At 42.8% G+C, this 18,241-nt stretch overlaps 1 protein-coding gene across 9 annotated transcripts in view; it reads left to right on the top strand.

Annotated features, from left to right (window-relative positions):
- The window catches only part of HERC3 (HECT and RLD domain containing E3 ubiquitin protein ligase 3), a 137,501-nt gene that overhangs the window by 79,681 nt on the left and 39,579 nt on the right, over nucleotides 1-18,241 (top strand). For 7 of the 9 annotated variants that reach the window (XR_010943195.1, XM_067736980.1, XM_067736976.1 and 4 more), the window contains 7 exons: nucleotides 3,014-3,037; nucleotides 3,129-3,218; nucleotides 4,404-4,574; nucleotides 6,651-6,794; nucleotides 7,938-8,104; nucleotides 11,485-11,551; nucleotides 13,245-13,327. Coding sequence is in view for 7 of the 9 variants with exons in the window: in XM_067736980.1 (XP_067593081.1) it covers nucleotides 3,014-3,037; nucleotides 3,129-3,218; nucleotides 4,404-4,574; nucleotides 6,651-6,794; nucleotides 7,938-8,104; nucleotides 11,485-11,551; nucleotides 13,245-13,327 (746 nt within the window). In the remaining 2 variants the exon portion in view is untranslated. Of the gene's footprint in view, nucleotides 1-3,013; nucleotides 3,038-3,128; nucleotides 3,219-4,403; nucleotides 4,575-6,650; nucleotides 6,795-7,937; nucleotides 8,186-11,484; nucleotides 11,552-13,244; nucleotides 13,328-18,241 lie in introns of those variants that run through there. The other 2 variants (XR_010943196.1, XM_067736979.1) reach the window with 2 other exon arrangements.

The following is an 18,241-nucleotide window of genomic DNA, read 5'->3' as shown; positions in this document are numbered from 1 at the left end:
TATACTGCCAATGCTGTAAAGCCAACAACTGTTTTTATAGTAACTGTTTTCACTTCTCCCATAGTCACTTTTAATTTGAAGTGTTCAAAACTTTATCTTGCTTTAGAGACCAACACACATGGTAAAGATCTTTCTTTTGCCTTGAGAATAGGCAAATAATGCTTAGAATAAAATCTCTTCTGAGAGGGAGGTTAGAAAATTCTGAATATTGGCACCAGTTTTAAACACACTTTCCCAACACACTTATCCCAAGAGATACTGGTACCCGTTGTAGGTACCTAGTGCTGTTTTATGGTGTGTGTGTGTTTATTTTAGTGATTTCAATCCCAAAATTCAAAGTAATCAGAGAAGTAGGCATGAGAATGAATCAAGTCCCTCTGGGTTCTGTGTGCAGGCTTCCATACCTTGTCTCCCTGGACTGGAATCCTTTCTCTGATTAGTGTTTCTCAGGCTAGGGAAATGTTCCAAGATCCCTGAGGGAACGTGTTTCTAAAGAATAAACAAGGGGAATTTTAATTAAAACTGCTTTTCAATGATTTCATTGAAATATACACAAATACGAAAGGAGGTAGATATACACTTCTTATTCACGTAGCATTTAAATGTTATACAACCAAAGCGCATTTACAGATTAGATATTAACAAAACTCTCAAATCAGTAAAACACAAATTAGCCTCATGGATTTAACGTGATGAGCAAATGCGTTACTGGAGCCAGACCCCACTTGCATTGTGATCAGGACTGCGGGCTGCCAGGCCTGGGGACTTGAGTTCTGCAGCTTGTTCTGTACACCCAGGGATGACTCAGCTCTCTTTTGTCCTTTCAGCGGCTATTAAACCTTCATTCATGCAGGGAGCCAGGACTGCAGTGGCCTTTTCCTGGGCACAAATGCATCACTTACAAAGGAAGACTGCTTTTCTTCTTTCTTATTACCCTTGGACAATTCAGTATAACATGGCACCAGTGCAATCGTTAAAATAAATGCAGATTACATGGTAACACATCATTATAAAGAGGTCATTCAGAATGTGTTTTTATTTTGTTTAGGATATCATTAAAAAAACCCACAAAATTTAAAAAATTCATAGTGCACTTTCAGATCTCTGGGAATAAATCCATGGTTTTCTGTTTGAGAAATACTGCTGCAGGTCAACATGATGTATACCGTTGATTTTTTTTGTTTCTTTCTGTTAGGTTATGTAGCAAACATTATTCATGAACTTAACAAAACCTTTCAGGAGAGAGTTCCTTTTTTCTCCTGATAAATGAAACTAACATACCTCTTAGATAGGTTTGTGGTTGTATTTATTTATAGGCATACCTTGGAGAAATTGTGGGTTTGGTTCCAGACCACTGCAATAAAGCGAATATCACAATAAAGCAAGTCACACAAAGTTTTTGGTTTCCCAGTGCATGTAAAAGTTATGTTTATATTGTACTGTAGTCTATTAAGTGTGCAGTAGTATTATGTTTAAAAAAAACAATGAATGTACAAACCTTAATTAAAAAACACTTTATTGCTAAAAAATGTTAGCTGTCATTTTAGCCTTCAGCCAGTTGCAATCTTTTTGCAATGGTAACATCAAAGATCACTGATCGCAGGTCACCATAACAAATAAGAATGAGAAACTTTGAAATATTGTTAGAATTACCAAAATGTGACACAGAGACATGAAGTGAGCAAATGCTGTTGGAAAAATGGCGCCCATAGTCTTGAGAGACTCAGGGTTGCCACAAAATTCAATTTGTGGGGAAGTGGGGGGAGGGTGGGATGAATTGGGAGATTAGGTTTGACATAAATATACTAACTGCCATGTGTAAAACAGATAGCTAGTGGGAACCTGCTGTATAGCACAGGGAGCTCAGGTCGGTGCTCTGATGACCTAGAGGGGTGGGATGGGGTGGGAGGGAGGTCCAAGAGGGAGGGGGGGATATAGGTATACATAGAGCTGATTCACTTCACTGTACAGCAGAAACTAGCATAACATTGTAAAGCAATTACACGCCAATAAAAAATAAATAATGTAAAAAAATGTTTAAAAAAGCAGTATCTGTGAAACACAATAAAGTGAGGCACAATAAAACGAGGTATGTCTGTATTGTTCCCCTCCTCAAAAGTTTATTCAGATTTATTCACATATTGATGGAGTGTCTTCTGTAGGCCAGGCACTGGTCTAAGTGCCTAGTCAGGGACAGCTTTCTAAATATCTTTTTTTTTTAATTAATTTATTTTTGGCTGTGTTGGGTCTTCGTTGCTGCCTGGGCTTTCTCTAGTTGCGGCGAGCGGGGGCTACTCTTCGTTGTGGTGCACGGGCTTCTCATTGCGGTGGCTTCTCTTCTTGCGGAGCATAGGCTCCAGGCACGCGTGCTTCAGTGGTTGGTTGTAGCACGCGGGCTCACTTGTGGCTCGCGGGCTCTAGAGCGCAGGCTCGGTAGTTGTGGCGCACGGGCTTAGTTGCTCCACGGCATGTGGGATCTTCCCGGACCAGGGCTCGAACCCGTGTCCTCTGCATTGGCAGGTGGATTCTTAACCACTGTGCCACCAGGGAAGCCCTCCGGGGACAGCTTTCTAAATATTTGGTTTCTCCCAAGAGGAACTCTGTGTGTGCGTGTGTGTGTGTGTGTGTAAAAGGGAGACTTAACATGTTGACAAATGAAATTTGCATTATCCACTTCACCCAACAAAATTAACCTCTGAAGTCATATTTGCAAAGCTCCTGTTTGGGAATTAGATTTCTTATAAATGAGAGTTCTATTAATACTGTGAATTATGGGGTTAGTGAAATGGTTTGTAAAGGTCCTTTAAAATTTTTTTTTAATTGTTTTTAGTGTTCTTCTTAGTCTGTATTTATCAAAACAACTAGTCTGTTCCATCAGAACTCCAGTCAGCTGTTCAGATGGTGTTAGTTCCATGGCCAAATGGTCAGATAGGTTATCTGTTTTGTTATTTGTGGGAGGTAGGAAGTTCAAGTTTTGTAATCCAACTAAGAGACTTTATTTTTCTTTACACAGAAGGCTAGACCATCTATAATGCAGGTAAATGACTCTGTCAAATTTATTTATGTATTTTTCCAGCAGTATTCTCTGTGGGATACTATAATATTGTTAATAATATGTTTTATTCTAGGATGCTGTAACACTTTGTTCCTACCCTTTCATCTTTGACGCCCAAGCCAAGACCAAAATGTTACAGACCGATGCTGAACTGCAGATGCAGGTAACGTATTTTAAACCTTACTTTCTCTTCTTATGGGTTTCTTTCATCTTATACATTCAGTTGTAATTTTTCCTAATAGGAGAAAGTTGGTTTGGATGAAGTTCCATGGTAACTTTTAGAACTGTTAGAAAAAGTTTCAGCAATTTTATATTGAATATAACACATATACGTGAACGCACATCTACATAAACGGGGGTGGCAGGTGTCTTCATAAAGGGCCACATAGTAAATACGTGTCTTTGTGGGCCATACAGTTGTCTCAGTTATTCAGCTCTGTCGTAGCATGAAATTTGAATTTTATATAATTATCACATGTAGTGAAATATTTTTCTTCTGATTTTTAAAAAACTATTTAAAAAGGTAAAAACTCCTGTTAGCTCAAGAGCTGTACAAAAGCCGGCAGCAGGCTGGATTCGGTCCTTGGGCCATTGTTTGCTGACCCCTGATAGATAATTAAATGGAGCTTGGCAGTTCTTTATTGAGCGAAAACTCAAGTTATAGAGATTTGTTTAATTTATTTTAGACACCCATTTTTATTGTAAAATATAATTGGTTTTGACAGGCCTACAAAGACGTCTGTGAATTAGCAATCCAAATCTACCAGTTCCCATTGTTGGTGGATATATAACTTCATTCATCTCCCTCCCCCTTTCCCCATCTGTCTGTCTCTCTCTAGCTCTTATCTGTATATCTCTCTCTCTATATATATATGTTTTCACAGTGATATATCCATGATATTGACAATTTAAAGGTTTTCCGGAGAAAATGGACATTTTTCAAAGAATAAACACCATTTTAGCAAGGGGTTGTTAGGCTTCTTTTCCTGCCACTTTGAAACTCATAGTTTCTACCCACTGTCCGTCATCACTTTCTTCTACGGAGATAGTATTTCAGTCTTCATCAGCTTAGTCTAAATTATTTTCCTGGAATGAGTTATGGGTCATATGGTTTACATAAAGTGTTTCAGTTAATCTCTTTGGGCTCAGATTAGAAAGATTTGTGTGTTTTGTAAACATGAGTAACTGAGAAAATCTACTGGAAAAGTTAGGAGGAAAATAAAGACCAAAATGGAGCTGCAGCCAGCCTGGCCCCGACCTACCCCCGGTCCAAAGGCAGGGCTGGCTGCTGTCCCCACTCACAGGTGCGCTCTGAATGGTAACTGTGCTCTTGGATGTGCTGTTCCAGGTGGCGGTCAACGGGGCCAACCTGCAGAACGTCTTCATGCTTCTCACCTTGGAGCCTCTGCTGGCCAGAAGCCCCTTCCTGGTCCTTCATGTTCGCAGGAGCAGCCTTGTTGGAGATGCCCTGAGAGAGCTGAGCATTCATTCTGATATTGATCTGAAAAAGCCTCTCAGAGTGAGTCCTTCCGTATATACCTCTGAATCCCTTCCTGGGTTTTCTTTACGCAGTGTTGATGAAGCAGCAGAGATCTTATTAAAATCGTGGAGTACAGCCGTTCATTCTTTCTTTCATTCATTTTACAAGAATTTACTCACTTCCTTCTGTCCAGTCACCAAAGAGAACATCTCAACGTGACATCAGATAAAAATGCCAGTGGATTACGTGAGGGGAATGTAGGGCCTTTTTTGTCTGCTCTCTTCAGTTTACCTGCTCCAGCTCTACCAAAACCAAGCGAGCAGCAGCACTGCTAAAGCTTCAACTAGGTAAACCACCAAGCCAGCATCTAGGAAGCTTTGGATGTCAAAGATTTAAGAGAGAAAGAAGGTAAAAAAAAAAAAAAGAAAAGAGAACGGAAAGGTAGTGAAATTGTCTGGGCAGCTGGTGGCCTGTTAGGATAGGCCCTCTCAGTACTTGGAAATGATTAAATTAAGAAATTGTCTTTCCTCATAGATTAGGCACGTTTGTGTCACCGCTTAGTGTATTCCCGGGGCTTAGCACAATGCTTGGTACGCAGTATCTGGTCGGTAAATATTTAGTGAATTATTGAAGTTTTAAGTGATTTCCCTTTCCCTTCAGAAGACTTTCCTAACTCTATTTCCAATCCTGTTGTAAACTCCAGCTTCTGCAATGTAATAGGCAAGAAACTGACGGTCTCCATGATACTGTCACCCTTTTAAAAATTTCCGGTAAGTAGTATCAGTCCCATCAGTCTGCCTGGGAGTTCTCCCTAGAACTTCTGGGTTAGGTTTTTGATATTGCAAAGAGAGGGCACTTTCTTTGCCCCTTGTTTTCCATCAGTAATTCAGGTGGGACAGTTCTTGCTTGGTAGCGTGTTGAAGTCTTCTGCTGGCATCCGTATAATCGGAGACCTTTACTCTCCTGCTCTAGGCAACCTTGACCACAGGCACGGGGATAAGCTTGCTTTTTTTTTTCTTTTTGGCTGTACCATGCAGCACGCGGGATCTTAGTTCCCTGTCCCCTGATCAAACCCGTGGCCCCAGCGTTGGAAGCGCAGAGTCTTAGCCACTGGACCACCAGGGAAGTTCCCAGGATAAGCTTTCTTAAATGCTGCTTTTAGTTCTGTACCTGAGCCCTTACCAGTAAAATGGGGATGGTAATAGTAATTCCAGTGCGTAAGACTGTTCTGAGGATTAGGTTAATAGAGTTTAAGTGCTGGCTGGCATGTAGAAGACTCAATAAATCTCGTCCTTTGTTTTTTGTTTTGTTTTGTTTTGTTTTTTTGCGGTACGCGGGCCTCTCACTGTTGTGGCCTCTCCCGTTGCGGAGCACAGGCTCCGGACGTGCAGGCTCAGCGGCCATGGCTCACGGGCCCAGCCGCTCCGCGGCATGTGGGATCTTCCCGGACCGGGGCACGAACCCGTGTCCCCTGCATCGGCAGGCGGACTCTCAACCACTGCGCCACCAGGGAAGCCCTAAATCTCGTCCTTTGGTTTGCTGTAGCTGTTGTTGCGATGGGTCTCTCTATAGCCCCTCACAGAGCCCAGGTCTGTGTCTGCTCAGAATGCTCTCCTCCCTTTCATATGCATCAGTTAGTTCAAGAACCCCGCTGAGAGAGATTTCTTCCTTTATTCAAGTTAGTCACTGCTTTTCTCTACGTGCCAGAACATTTACCTCTCAGTGTATCTGACTCTTTGAAAATAAAATGTATTCTCGAATTGGTTCTTTTATGTTTGCCTCCCTGCCCCAATGGTAAACTTCCTGTGGACATATGGTAAACTCCCTGTGGACATATGGTAAACTCCCTGTGGACATATGGTAAACTTCTGACTTTCTCTGCATCCCACGAAGTGCCTGGGAAAGTTTTGTGTGTTTCTAAGTGACTTGTTAATAATCAGCAGATACACTTTGCAGTTTTCATTGCGTCAGTGTATCCTCTGTTACATCTTCCTTTCTTTGTCCTGACTTTGGAAATAATTTGCTAAAAAAAAAAAAAAAAAAAAACCACAAAAAAACAAACATAAAATGCTAGGGATTTCCGTGAAATGCTAATTCTACTTTCATTATTTCAAGGTCATTTTTGATGGTGAAGAAGCAGTGGATGCTGGTGGTGTCACAAAGGAGTTCTTTCTTTTACTATTAAAAGAATTGTTGAATCCCATCTATGGAATGTTTACCTACTATCAGGATTCAAATCTCTTGTGGTTTTCAGATACGGTAAGTTAGTGACGCCACCTTTCAACAGATGAATTGAATTAAACTGTCAGACCAATCCCTAGCCTTCTGGTGTTTACAGAGGGGAGCATAACAGAGGTAATCATTTAACATGATTATCATCATGTTTCCCGTCTTCGTGTTTCACCCGTTGCTAAGACGTCATAGTGTGTTTTGTCACCCATTAGCCACATTTCCATTTCTAGTAGGCAAGCTCCAAGTTTTGTAATCCTCGGAGGGTAGAAAGAGTAGGGGATGATAAAGAAATTGGTTTTATGACATATAAAAAGTAGTTGTCAAATATATCTTATTTTAATAACAGTGATAGTACGTGTATGAATACTCGTACAGATATACACATACTCACACTTTTTGAAAATTCAGTTGGAGAGCTAAGTTTTAAAAGGCATTCTCATTTCAAGCAGACTATAGTTTAGCTCTTTTTCTACCAGAGTTTTCTCCCTAGATCCGCACTGTCTTGAAAGGCAGCCATTAGCTTCCTGTGGCTATTTAAGTTTAAATTTTATTTTAAAATTAAGTAATACTAAAGTCATTCCCTCAGTTGTACTAACCACCGTTCAAGTCCTCAGTAGACACACGTAGTTAGTGGCTGCCATCTGGGACAGCACAGAATAGAATGTTTCCGTCCTTGCAGAAAGTTCTGTTGGACAGCATTGCTCTAAATGAGGGTAAGCTGTGCTCTGTATCATGGATGAGCTGTAAACGCTTAACTTACAGCATTGCATCTTTGGGGGATAGCTGAACTTTTGTTAGGGGTACTTGTCTGCTTCAGAAGGTAACTGAATATTAACGAGATCTTCATTCTTTCGTACTGAAAATATTTTAAGGTAAATGGCAGATTGTTTTGAGGGCTGCAAACACTGCTTTTCTTTTCTTTTTTTTTTTTAAATGTTTATTTATTTACTTTTGGCTGTGTCGGGTCTTAGTTGCGGCGTGCGGGCTCCAGAGCACGTGGGCTCTGTAGTCGCGGCACGCGGGCTTAGTTGCCCTGTGGCATGTGGGATCTTAGTTCCCCTACCACGGACCAAACCCACGTCCCCTGCATTGCAAGGCGGATTCTTAACCACTGGCCCACCGGGGAAGTCCCTGCTTTTCTTTTTAACACATTTGCGCATGTGGTGAAAGTGTTTTGTAGAGCACAACTGGTTTCACTTGATTGGCATAACCTGTGGACTCGCCATCTACAACTCCACCGTGGTGGACCTGCACTTCCCGCTGGCTCTCTATAAGAAGCTACTGAACGTGAAGCCTGGCCTGGAAGACTTGAAGGAGCTGTCACCCACGGAAGGAAGGTACGGAGCTGGAAGACGGGAGCCTGGTGTGGAGAACTGCTCTGGCGCTGGGACCAAAGGTTGACAACACCACGTGTACCAGTTAAGAGTTTATCATTAGACTGTGCTGTGTATGCTTTGTCTTAAGATGTGGCTCCACAGCTCCTGGCTTGAAGCAGTGCCTGTGTCACTCTAGGGGCAGAAGGAGAAAGGGGAAAAGGGAAGTCGTAGTTGCCCAGGAATCCAGCTGTCTGCTTTCTTATCCTGAACAAAAATTAGGACTTCGAGCTTTGTCATGGTCCATAAGTACAGGGGAGAAAGTATTGAAAAGGGAGTCTGTATTTTGCAAAAACCTACAGGTCTCCCTGTCCTTCTGTGTTTCTCTCTTCTGTGTCACCTTGACTATCACACCGCAGCCACACTCACAGCACTTCTGGTCACCAAACGTGTGGCGGTTTCCCCCTACCACCAAGTGATTCTCCACGACGCCAGCTGGTGTCCTACGATTCACCTCAGTTCTGACACCGTCTACCTAGAGATGGCACTGGATCCCACAAGCTCAGTGCTCGGTCCCTCTGGACGACTCTCACCCACTTCGGGTGCCACTCGCAAGCAGTAGGTCCCCGGGTTACCCACAACTGCTGTCTGATCGGTTACAAATCAGAGGTTCTCGTGACCCCTCCTCGGGTCCGATTAATTTCCTAGAGCGGCCCGGAGAATTCAGGGAAACACTTAGGTTTACCAGGTTATTCAGGGTTTACGATGAAGGATACAGATGAACGGCCAGTTGAAGAGATACAGAGGGTGAGGCCTGGAGGGGTCCTGAGTGTAGTAGGAGCTTCTGACCCCATGGAGTTGGGGTGCACTACCCTCCCTGTGTGTGGATGTGTTCACCAACCTGGAAGCTCCCTGAACCCCCTACTGTTGGGATTTTAAGGAGGCTTCCTTACGGGGTGATCAATTATGACCTTCATTTCCAGCCCCTCTCCTCTCTCTGGAGAATGGGGGGCGTGGAGCTGAAGATCACGGCTGGGTCCTTCGGGTGACCAGCCCCCGCCCAGGAACCCACCCAGAATCACCCCATTAGAACAAAAGATGCTGCTAACCCTCTCATCACTTAGGATTTTGGGAGCCCTGTGCCAGGAACTGGGCACAGAGACCAATATATGCATTTTCTGTTATGTCACAGAGCCTTTTTTTTTTTTTTTTTGCGGTACGCGGGCCTCTCACTGTTGTGGCCTCTCCCGTTGCGGAGCACAGGCTCCGGGCGCGCAGGCTCAGCGGCCATGGCTCACGGGCCCAGCCACTCCACAGCATGTGGGATCTTCCCAGACCGGGGCACGAACCCGCGTCCCCTGCATCGGCAGACGGACTCTCAACCACTGCGTCACCAGGGAAGCCCACAGAGCCTTTTTAAGAAAGTAGTTTGAGATGTAATTTGCATACCACACAATTCACCCAGCTAAAGTATATAATTCAGTGACTTTTAGTATATTCAGAGTTGTACAGCCTTTATTACAATCAATTTTAGAATATTTTCATCACCTGAGAAAGAAACCTGGGACTCCTCGGTCGACATCCCCAACTTCCTCATCCCCCAAGCCCTGGGCAACCACTGAGCTACTCTCTGTCTCTATTGATGGCCTCTTCTGGATATGTCACATAAACAGAATCGTACCACGTGTGTTTTTTTGTGACTGGCTTCTTTCACACAGCGCGTTTTCAAGGTTCATCTGGGTTGCAGCTTGTATCAGTATTTTATTTCTTTTTATTGCCAACTCATATTTCGTTATGTGGATATATGCCACATTTTGTTCATCCATTCATCAGTTGATGGACGTCTGGCTTTCTCCTACCTTCTGGCTGTTACTAATAGTGCTGCTGTGGATATTCTTACAGACTTTTTGTGTTGATGTAAGTTTTCATTTTTCTTGGGTATGCACCTGGGAGTGGAATTGCTAGGGCAAATGGTAACTCTGTGTTTAGCCTTTTGAGGAACCTCCAGACGGTTTTCCAGCGTAGTGGAACCATGTTTTTATGTTATTATTCTTTTCTGGCTCTTGAAAACTCCTTTTATTCTGAGTTCCTCTGAATTGATTTTATTCTGAGTTTCTCTTCGCATAAGGCGAAGTATATAAAAAGACACCATATCTGTGACTTTCTCTAAACAGTACAGTTCTTTTGACTTCAACAGGAAGGAACATCCCTTTTTTTTTTTTTTTTTTTTTTTGCGGCACGCGGGCCTTTCACTGCTGTGGCCTCTCCCATTGCGGAGCACAGGCTCCAGACGCGCAGGCTCAACGGCCATGGCCCACGGGCCCAGCCGCTCCGCGGCATGTGGGATATTCCCGGACCGGGGCACGAACCCGTGTCCCCTGCATCGGCAGGCGGACTCTCAACCACTGCGCCACCAGGGAAGCCCGGAACATCCCTTTTTTATGGAGAAAGAATACTGATTTTAAGATGGCGATAGAGGAAGGGTGGTCTCTAAGGCGCCCTCTGGAAATGAGACTGTCACACCACCAGTACAGGACACCAATACAGAGAAATCATAAAGGATGTGGGGAGAGGGTGCACAGAGAGAGGAAAAGAAAATTTAGAAGGAATATAAAAAAATGACAGAGGAGACCCAGGCAGGGTTGCTTTTTTTGGTAACTGTGACAGAAATGTGTGCTATTTTCTTTGCCAACCTGGCTGAGAGTGATACATTTCAAGTAATCTTATTGGCTGGTTAACTGGAAACAGATTTAAATTCTACACTAAGAATTTTCTTTCTGGGCAATTTTTTCTTTCTGGAACTGCCAGACTCCGTGATCACTAAAGAAGAAAGTGTGAATGAGGTCTAATAATGAGAACGTATTCTCGTGAGAGTATACGATATGATCATCGTTGGCAGAAACACGTTCCGGTGTTCTTTAATATGGCGGTCCTTTACCATACAGAGCCCCTTGCATTAACAAGTGAGCCATTAAGATTCCTAAGTGGATACAGTGACTTAGTAGCTTGCTTTTTTTTATGGTAAGAGGATTTTTCTGCTAATGCCTATGGGTAAAGCAAGTGTGTAGGACTGCTGCAAGACCATCTCCTCATGTATCTACTTCTGAGGAATACCAGAGTTAACACATGTGTCAGATATGATTCCATCAGAATTTCTCCATAAATTCAGTAAGATTTGTCAGTAGGAACAGAGAATGATTAATGAGTGTCTTACAAGTCAACTGCCGTATTTCTTTTCAAGATGCAGTTAACATGATTTTCTGTCAGTCTGGATTTATGTTCATTCTAGAATATTCTTTTATAGCGTTTCCTTGCAGACAGTCTGGTGGGCATGTGACTGAGATAGAAACACTATTGCCATGTCTGATTTGCCTCATTTCCTTTCTCTGTCAATCTGTGATCAGGAGTCTTCAAGAACTTTTAGATTACCCTGGGGAAGATATTGAGGAGACTTTCTGCCTCAACTTCACGGTAAGGATTTCCACAGTTTACTCATGATTGTAGCTGTCTCTTTCATCATGCTTACAAGTCACAATTAACATTAATTTTTCTCCAAATCAAAGAACAAATTCAGAGACTTCTCTGAACCAAATTATTGTAGTCATAGTGTCTTTTTTTATTTTTATTTTTAAAATTTTGTTTATTGGCTGCATTGGGTCTTCGTTGCTGTGTGTGGGCTTTCTCTAGCTGCGGCGAGCGGGGGCCACTCTTCGTTGCGGTGCGCAGGCTTCTCATCGCGGTGGCTTCTCTTGTTGCGGAGCACGGGCTTTAGGCACATGGGCTCAAGTAGTTGTGGCACACGGGCTTAGCTGCTCCGCAGCATGTGGGATCTTCCCGGACCAGGGCTTGAACCTGTGTTCCTTGCATTGGCAGGCAGATTCTTAGCAACTGCACCACCAGGGAAGTCCCTTTAGTGTCTTTTTTAAAATCAAATTATAGTTGCTGTACAATATTATATCAGTTACAGGTGTACAATATAGTGATTCACAATTTTTAAAGGTTATACTCCATTTATAGTTATTATAAAATATTTGCTATATTCTTCATGTTGTACAGTATGTCTTTGTAGCTTATTTTATACCTAATAGTTTGTACACCTTAGTCCCCTACCACTATACTGTCCCTACCCCCTTCCCTCTCCCCACTGGTAACCACTAGTTCTCTAATCTGTGAGTCTGCTTCTCTTTCGTTATATTTACTAGTTTGTTGTGTTTTTTAGATTCTATATACAAGTGACATCGTACAGTATTTGTCTTTCTCAGTCTGACTTATTTCATTTAGCATAAAACCCTCCAAGTTCATCCATGTTGCTGCAAATGGCACAATTTCCTTCTTTTTTATGGCTGAGTAGTATTCCATTGTGTACATGTGTCACATCTTATTTACCCATTCATCTGCTGATGGACACTTAGGTTGCTTCCATATCTTGGCTATTGTAAATAATGTTGCTGTAAACATTGGGGTGCATGTATTTTTTCGAATTACTGTTTTTGTTTTTTTCAGATATATACTCAGGAGTAGAATTGGTGGGCCATATGGTGGGCAGAGTGTCTTGAATGTTACAGGGGTTCAGTAAATGTGTTGAATGAATGACTAATCTATACAATTAAGAAAATTACTGAAGCATTATTCCTCTTTACTCCTATACATATAATTTCTAGAGTTCATTTCATTTTCTCTTTGATTGCATTTATTGGCAACTCCATGTCTTGGCATATATACTCTACCAAACGTAGAATAGCTAGCTAGTGGGAAGCAGCTGCATAGCACAGGGAGATCAGCTCGGTGCTTTGTGACCGCCTGGAGGGGTGGGATAGGGAGGGTGGGAGGGAGGGAGACGCAACAGGGAGGGGATATGGGGATATATGTATATGTATAGCTGATTCACTTTGTTATAAAGCAGAAACTAACACACCATTGTAAAGCAATTATACTCCAATAAAGATGTAAAAAAAAAAACAGTAATGAAGGAAAATAAAAAGATATCTTTTAAGGTGCCAGTGTTCTCTGACTCAGGTTCCCTTTCTCCTCCTGAGAATGTTCTGTGGTAATAAGTAGTCATTAAGCTACATTTGTTCCTAAAGCTTCTCTCAGTCATTTGGGGCCTAGAAAGATAAGTGGTCAACAAAATTGAAATGTTTCTTTCTTCCCCCCTTAAATATAGATTTGTCGAGAAAGCTATGGCGTGATTGAACAGAAGAAGCTGATACCTGGGGGAGACAGAGTGGCTGTGTGCAAGGAGAACAGGTTAGTCCTGACCCTGGACCGTGCACACGTTACTTCATTTCTCTGCACTTTTCCTTTTAAGACCAAGACTGAAGTTAAATTTTCATCCCTTCTTCAGAGGGAGTAAGGGTGCTAAGGCAACTGTAGGGGTTTAATAGTAGAGGAAGCAGCAGACCTGGGTTCAGGAGATAACTGTTGTAGTTCTACATCTCTGTCTTACTGGCTTTGACCCTGAGCAAATCACGTAAACTCTCTGATCTCAGTTTCTCATCTGTCAAATGGGGGTTATAATGACTGTCTTGCCTCCTTCATGGAATGGTTGTGAGACTAAAGTGAGATAATTTATAGGAGAACATTTTGGAATGAATGAACTCCCAGCATTTAGCACAAAGTTTCCAGTATCCAGCAGAGTGAGTGGCATAAAAATGCTCCCAAAACTGTGTTGAATGAGCGAATGCCGTACAGACGCTTACGATTATTGTGGTTCTGTTGCTGAAGAATTTGTAATACAGGTTTTAAACTAAATTCTTTCTGCCTCATGAAAATTAATCCAAGTATATCTGATTTTTCAGGATGGTTTTCTCTGTGTTATCCCTTTGGAGGAGGAAAAAATTCAATTTTGTTTGCTTTTGAATTAAATTATGAGTGAGGTTGTTGGCCATCTGCATATTAATCAATTCAGTTTACAAGCACTGAGTGTCTGCTGTACGCCAGGCGTGTTGCTGAGTATAGGAAATAAGTAACTTTTATCCTCAAGACTAGCTGGGAAGGGGCAGTGTAATGAATGATTGCAGTAGATTATGGTGCATGTGATAGGAAAGTGATAGGCCAAGCGCCAAGGAACTAGGAGGAGAGGCCATAACACTGACCAGACACTGAAGAGGGAAAACATTTCAGACACAGGGAATAATATGAGTCAGACTCTCCAATTTAACACATGCCAGAGAATGAGGCGTATTTGTGGGGCAGGGCTTAGGGTGCAGATGGAGGGTGGGCGCAGTGGTATTGGGGTGGAGCTTGTCAAGACCTGGAATGGGTTTGCAGTGGGACATGGTTGATCTCTTTTTGAGTGATGACTGGTGGCCATATGGAAGTCAGCCACGTGTGGAGAGGCCCGTTACGAGGCTGTTGAGGTAGCTCAAGGGCAGGGTGGTAAGGGCCAAAGTGAAGCTAGCAGGGATACGGAGCTGGCTACGTGTTTATGTAATCAGCGGGAGCTAGTGTCGCATTATATACAGATGGTACTAGAGAGTCATGTATTATTTTTTTTAATCAATTTATTTATTTGTTTATGGCTGCGTTGGGTCTTTGTTGCGCATGGGCTTTCTCTAGTTGCGACGAGCGGGGGCTACTCTTTGTCGCAGAGCGCGGGCTTCTCACTGCAGTGGCTTCTTGTTGCGGAGCATGGGCTCTAGGCACGCGGGCTCAGTAGTTGTGGCTCGTGGGCTCAGTAGTTGTGGCTCGTGGGCTCTAGAGCGCAGGCTCAGTAGTTGTGGCGCACGTGCTTAGTCGCTCCACGGCATGTGGGATCTTCCCGGACCAGGGCTCGAACACCCTTGTCCCCTGCATTGGCAGGCAGATTTGTAACCACTGCGCCACCAGGGGAAGTCCCGAGAGGCACATATTGATATCAACTCTGAGGCTTCTCATTTGGAGAGCTGACCAACAGGAAACACAATCTGTAGCACAGGGTGGAGGGGAAAGAGTTCTATTTTGTATGTGTTGATTTTGACATGTCTGTGTGATACCTAGGTGATTTTGTTTAGAGCTGAAAATTTATGTCTATCATCAAGAGAGGTCTTTTTTTAAAATCAATTCATAGTTGTTTTTTTTAAGTAGGATGTTTTTCTTTTTTGCATTTAAAATTTTAATACAGTCTTTAAAGGTTACTTTCCATTTACAATTATTACAAAATATTGGCTGTATTCCCATATTGTACAGTACACCCTTGAACCTCTCTTACACCAGGTAGTTTGTACCTCCCACTTCCCACCCTCTCTGTTGCCCCTCCCCCCGACAGGTAACCATAGTTTGTTCTCTATGTCTGTGAGTCCGCTTCTTTTTTGTTATATTCACTAGTTTGTTGTATTAGAAGAGAAGTCTTATATCAGTAGTTTATTTGTTTACTTATGCCAGTCTTAATGACCAGTGAACTTGAGGTTGCCTACACAAGGAAAAAAGTGGTGAAATAAATAAAAACGAGGACAGGGAAAATGTATGTTCTTAGGTGAGTTGTGTGTATTCGAATAGAAAGTAGACTCTTGAGATGAGGATTTAGGGACCGTTAGCACATTAGCTAGAGACACAACTTCTTGTTTTAAAGAAGCAGTAGGGGTGAGGAAAGACGAGGGAGTGGCAGTCTCCACTTGGGAGGGTTGTGAGCGAGGGAAGCCTTCTGGAGGCAAGGGTTCGTTGAAGCTGTGGAAGAAGTTGCAGATGAAGAGAAGTTGTGTGCTGTTTCAAGCATGTTGGGAAATTAAAGCTAAGTCACTCTGGGTGCTAGTTGGCTTCTTACTGTAAATAGTTGCAAAGATGCGAACAGAGATCCTATGAAATTCACTCTGTCCAAGTGATGTATATTGGCTTCCTCCCATAAGTTTTCCCTTTGGAAAACAGGAATGATAGAAAAACTGACAGGCCTCTTCTTCCATCCTTTTATGCTTTTAAAGATAGCTAGAAGCCCAAGTGGTCTAATGTAACATTCAGTAATCTTTTTTGTCATGTAAACCTTCCAGACTCTCCAGGAAGCCTCAGCTTTGGGGCAAGTGTGAGCTCTAATACCAGAATTAAGTAAAATAATCCAGAAGTTGCTAAGTACCCAACAGAATGGCTTCAGATGATGAAATTATCTTGTCTCTGGGAATCTAATATAGAGGCTAGTCTTGTCTCAAGTAGGTGTTTCAATCGAACCTCTAACTTAATAAGAATCTTTTGGAGCTGAAAACACTGTCCTTTCTTTATCTACATAATGTTGGTATTTTTGTTAACAGCAAATGATTTGTTTAATAAGAACAGTCTCATTATTCCGTAGAGTCTGATAATGTTTTTATTTTATTTAGTTTTCATTTTTTAATATTTATTTATTTATTTGGCTGCGATGGGTCCTCGTTGCGGCACGTGGGATCTTCGCGGCAGCATGTGGGATCTTTAGTTGCGGCATGTGAACTCTTAGTTGCCGCATGTGGGATCTAGTTCCCTGACCAGGGATCGAACCCGGGCTCCCTGCCTTGGGAGCGCGGAGTCTCAGCCACTGCGCCACCAGGGAAGTCCTTGATACTGTTTTTAGCATTGGGGAATTTATGGCAGATCATAAAGTGGCTTTGTGGGTCCAGGTGATTTCTCTTCCCTCCTGGTTTTGATGATTGCTTTATTACATATGTATGTATGTGTGTACATAGATACCTCTACAGCCTTTAGTCTTTCAAAGGACGTCTGAGCATTTGCAGCAGATTTCAGACACGACAGTGTGTGCATCATTTGTTAGGAGCTAACGGTGGGCTGGGCAAGCAGCCTGAGGAGGGGCATATTCAGAATTTCTTCACATTCTGGTGAGTCATCCTAATGCGCTGTGTGTTAGATACACCGGGTGGGGCCAAGAGCGATGTCGTGTGGGCCTAGGTGATTTGTGATGTAGTCTTCAGAAGAGGCAGTTGTTGGGACTTTTCTTTTTCATATCTTTATAAAATTATTGCTCTTGGAGTACTTTTTGTCTCTGCCTTTTTTGCTCTCTCTCTTTCCGGGTCTGAGTTTTTCTCTTTCTGTCTCTCTGTCTCTCCTTATTCAGTAGGTGTTTCTTTGAATCAGCGACTGAATTCACTTAATAGTTGAGAGATAGTTTGTGCAGGAACACTGAAGGAGACCACAGTTTGTTTAGGGTGATAAGCTGTTCTCATATGTAACCGTAAATGAAGTATGAAGACAAAATTGATTAATTGGATCGGAAGGGGATCAGAGAAATCCACGTGGACAGGTGCATCTGGGAGGATGGATATGGGATCAGAGCTGTTGGGAGGACTCCTAAGATTTGGATACTAGAAAGTAGAGATGAGGATATAATAAAAAGGGAAAGGTGCTCTGTAAAGTTTGTGAGCAAAGGAGTTGCATGATAGATGTGGGTCCGTGGTACACTTTCTTTCTTCGTCTTCTTTTTTTCCTTCTCCATTATTTGTATTTGTTGCTGACTCTTGGGCTGCACCCCGCAGTCCCACAAGCTCTGTACTTGCCCAGCCTTAAGACCGAAGAAAGAGCCTGGAGCCAGCAAGAGACATCAGTGGTTTACTGGATGGGAGATCTTACATGTCTGAAGCAAGGTTTTGGAGCGACACCCCACTGTGTGCATCCGAGGTCAGGCAGGATGTGGTGGCAGTCTTTGCTACCGGGGGGATGGAGGAGGTTACCAGTTATAGGGGGAATTAACGTCAGGTTGGCTCTCAGTTATCAGGGAAACCAGTAGACGGGCATGCCCCTCAACACTCCTTTGATAAGCTATCTTCCCGGAGATGTTCTCATCTCAAATTAGAACGGTCATTTAGTTAGGGCCTGGGGCAAGTATGTAGGAAGGTCAGTCATGCGAGTAGGTCTAGGTGAAGCAGGCACTGGTCGGGCAGGGGATGTACAGCGAGCAAGAGAACAGCCATCTTGAATGTCCTGACCATACACTGACACATATGCACTCCTGGACATTGCTGATCCCATGCGGGGCCCTCAGAATCAGTGTGGAGAGCGTGCTTTTGTTTACAGCCACGTGGGTTCCTTTTCTCTGTCTATGCAGTTATTTGTCCCTAATTGACCTCAGGGCTGCTTCTACAAGACATTTTTCATAAGGATGGTCTGATGACATACAGGTTCCTTAAAAGAAAGACAGTACATAATTTCAAGGGAGTAATAAGGGAACTTACATTATTCTTTTACTTGTATTACAAAACTCCATTGTTA

The sequence above is a fragment of the Pseudorca crassidens genome, chromosome 4, assembly GCF_039906515.1.
Source record: "Pseudorca crassidens isolate mPseCra1 chromosome 4, mPseCra1.hap1, whole genome shotgun sequence".
NCBI classification, from domain to species: domain Eukaryota; kingdom Metazoa; phylum Chordata; class Mammalia; order Artiodactyla; family Delphinidae; genus Pseudorca; species Pseudorca crassidens.
This window is presented reverse-complemented; position numbering and strand designations above follow the sequence as displayed.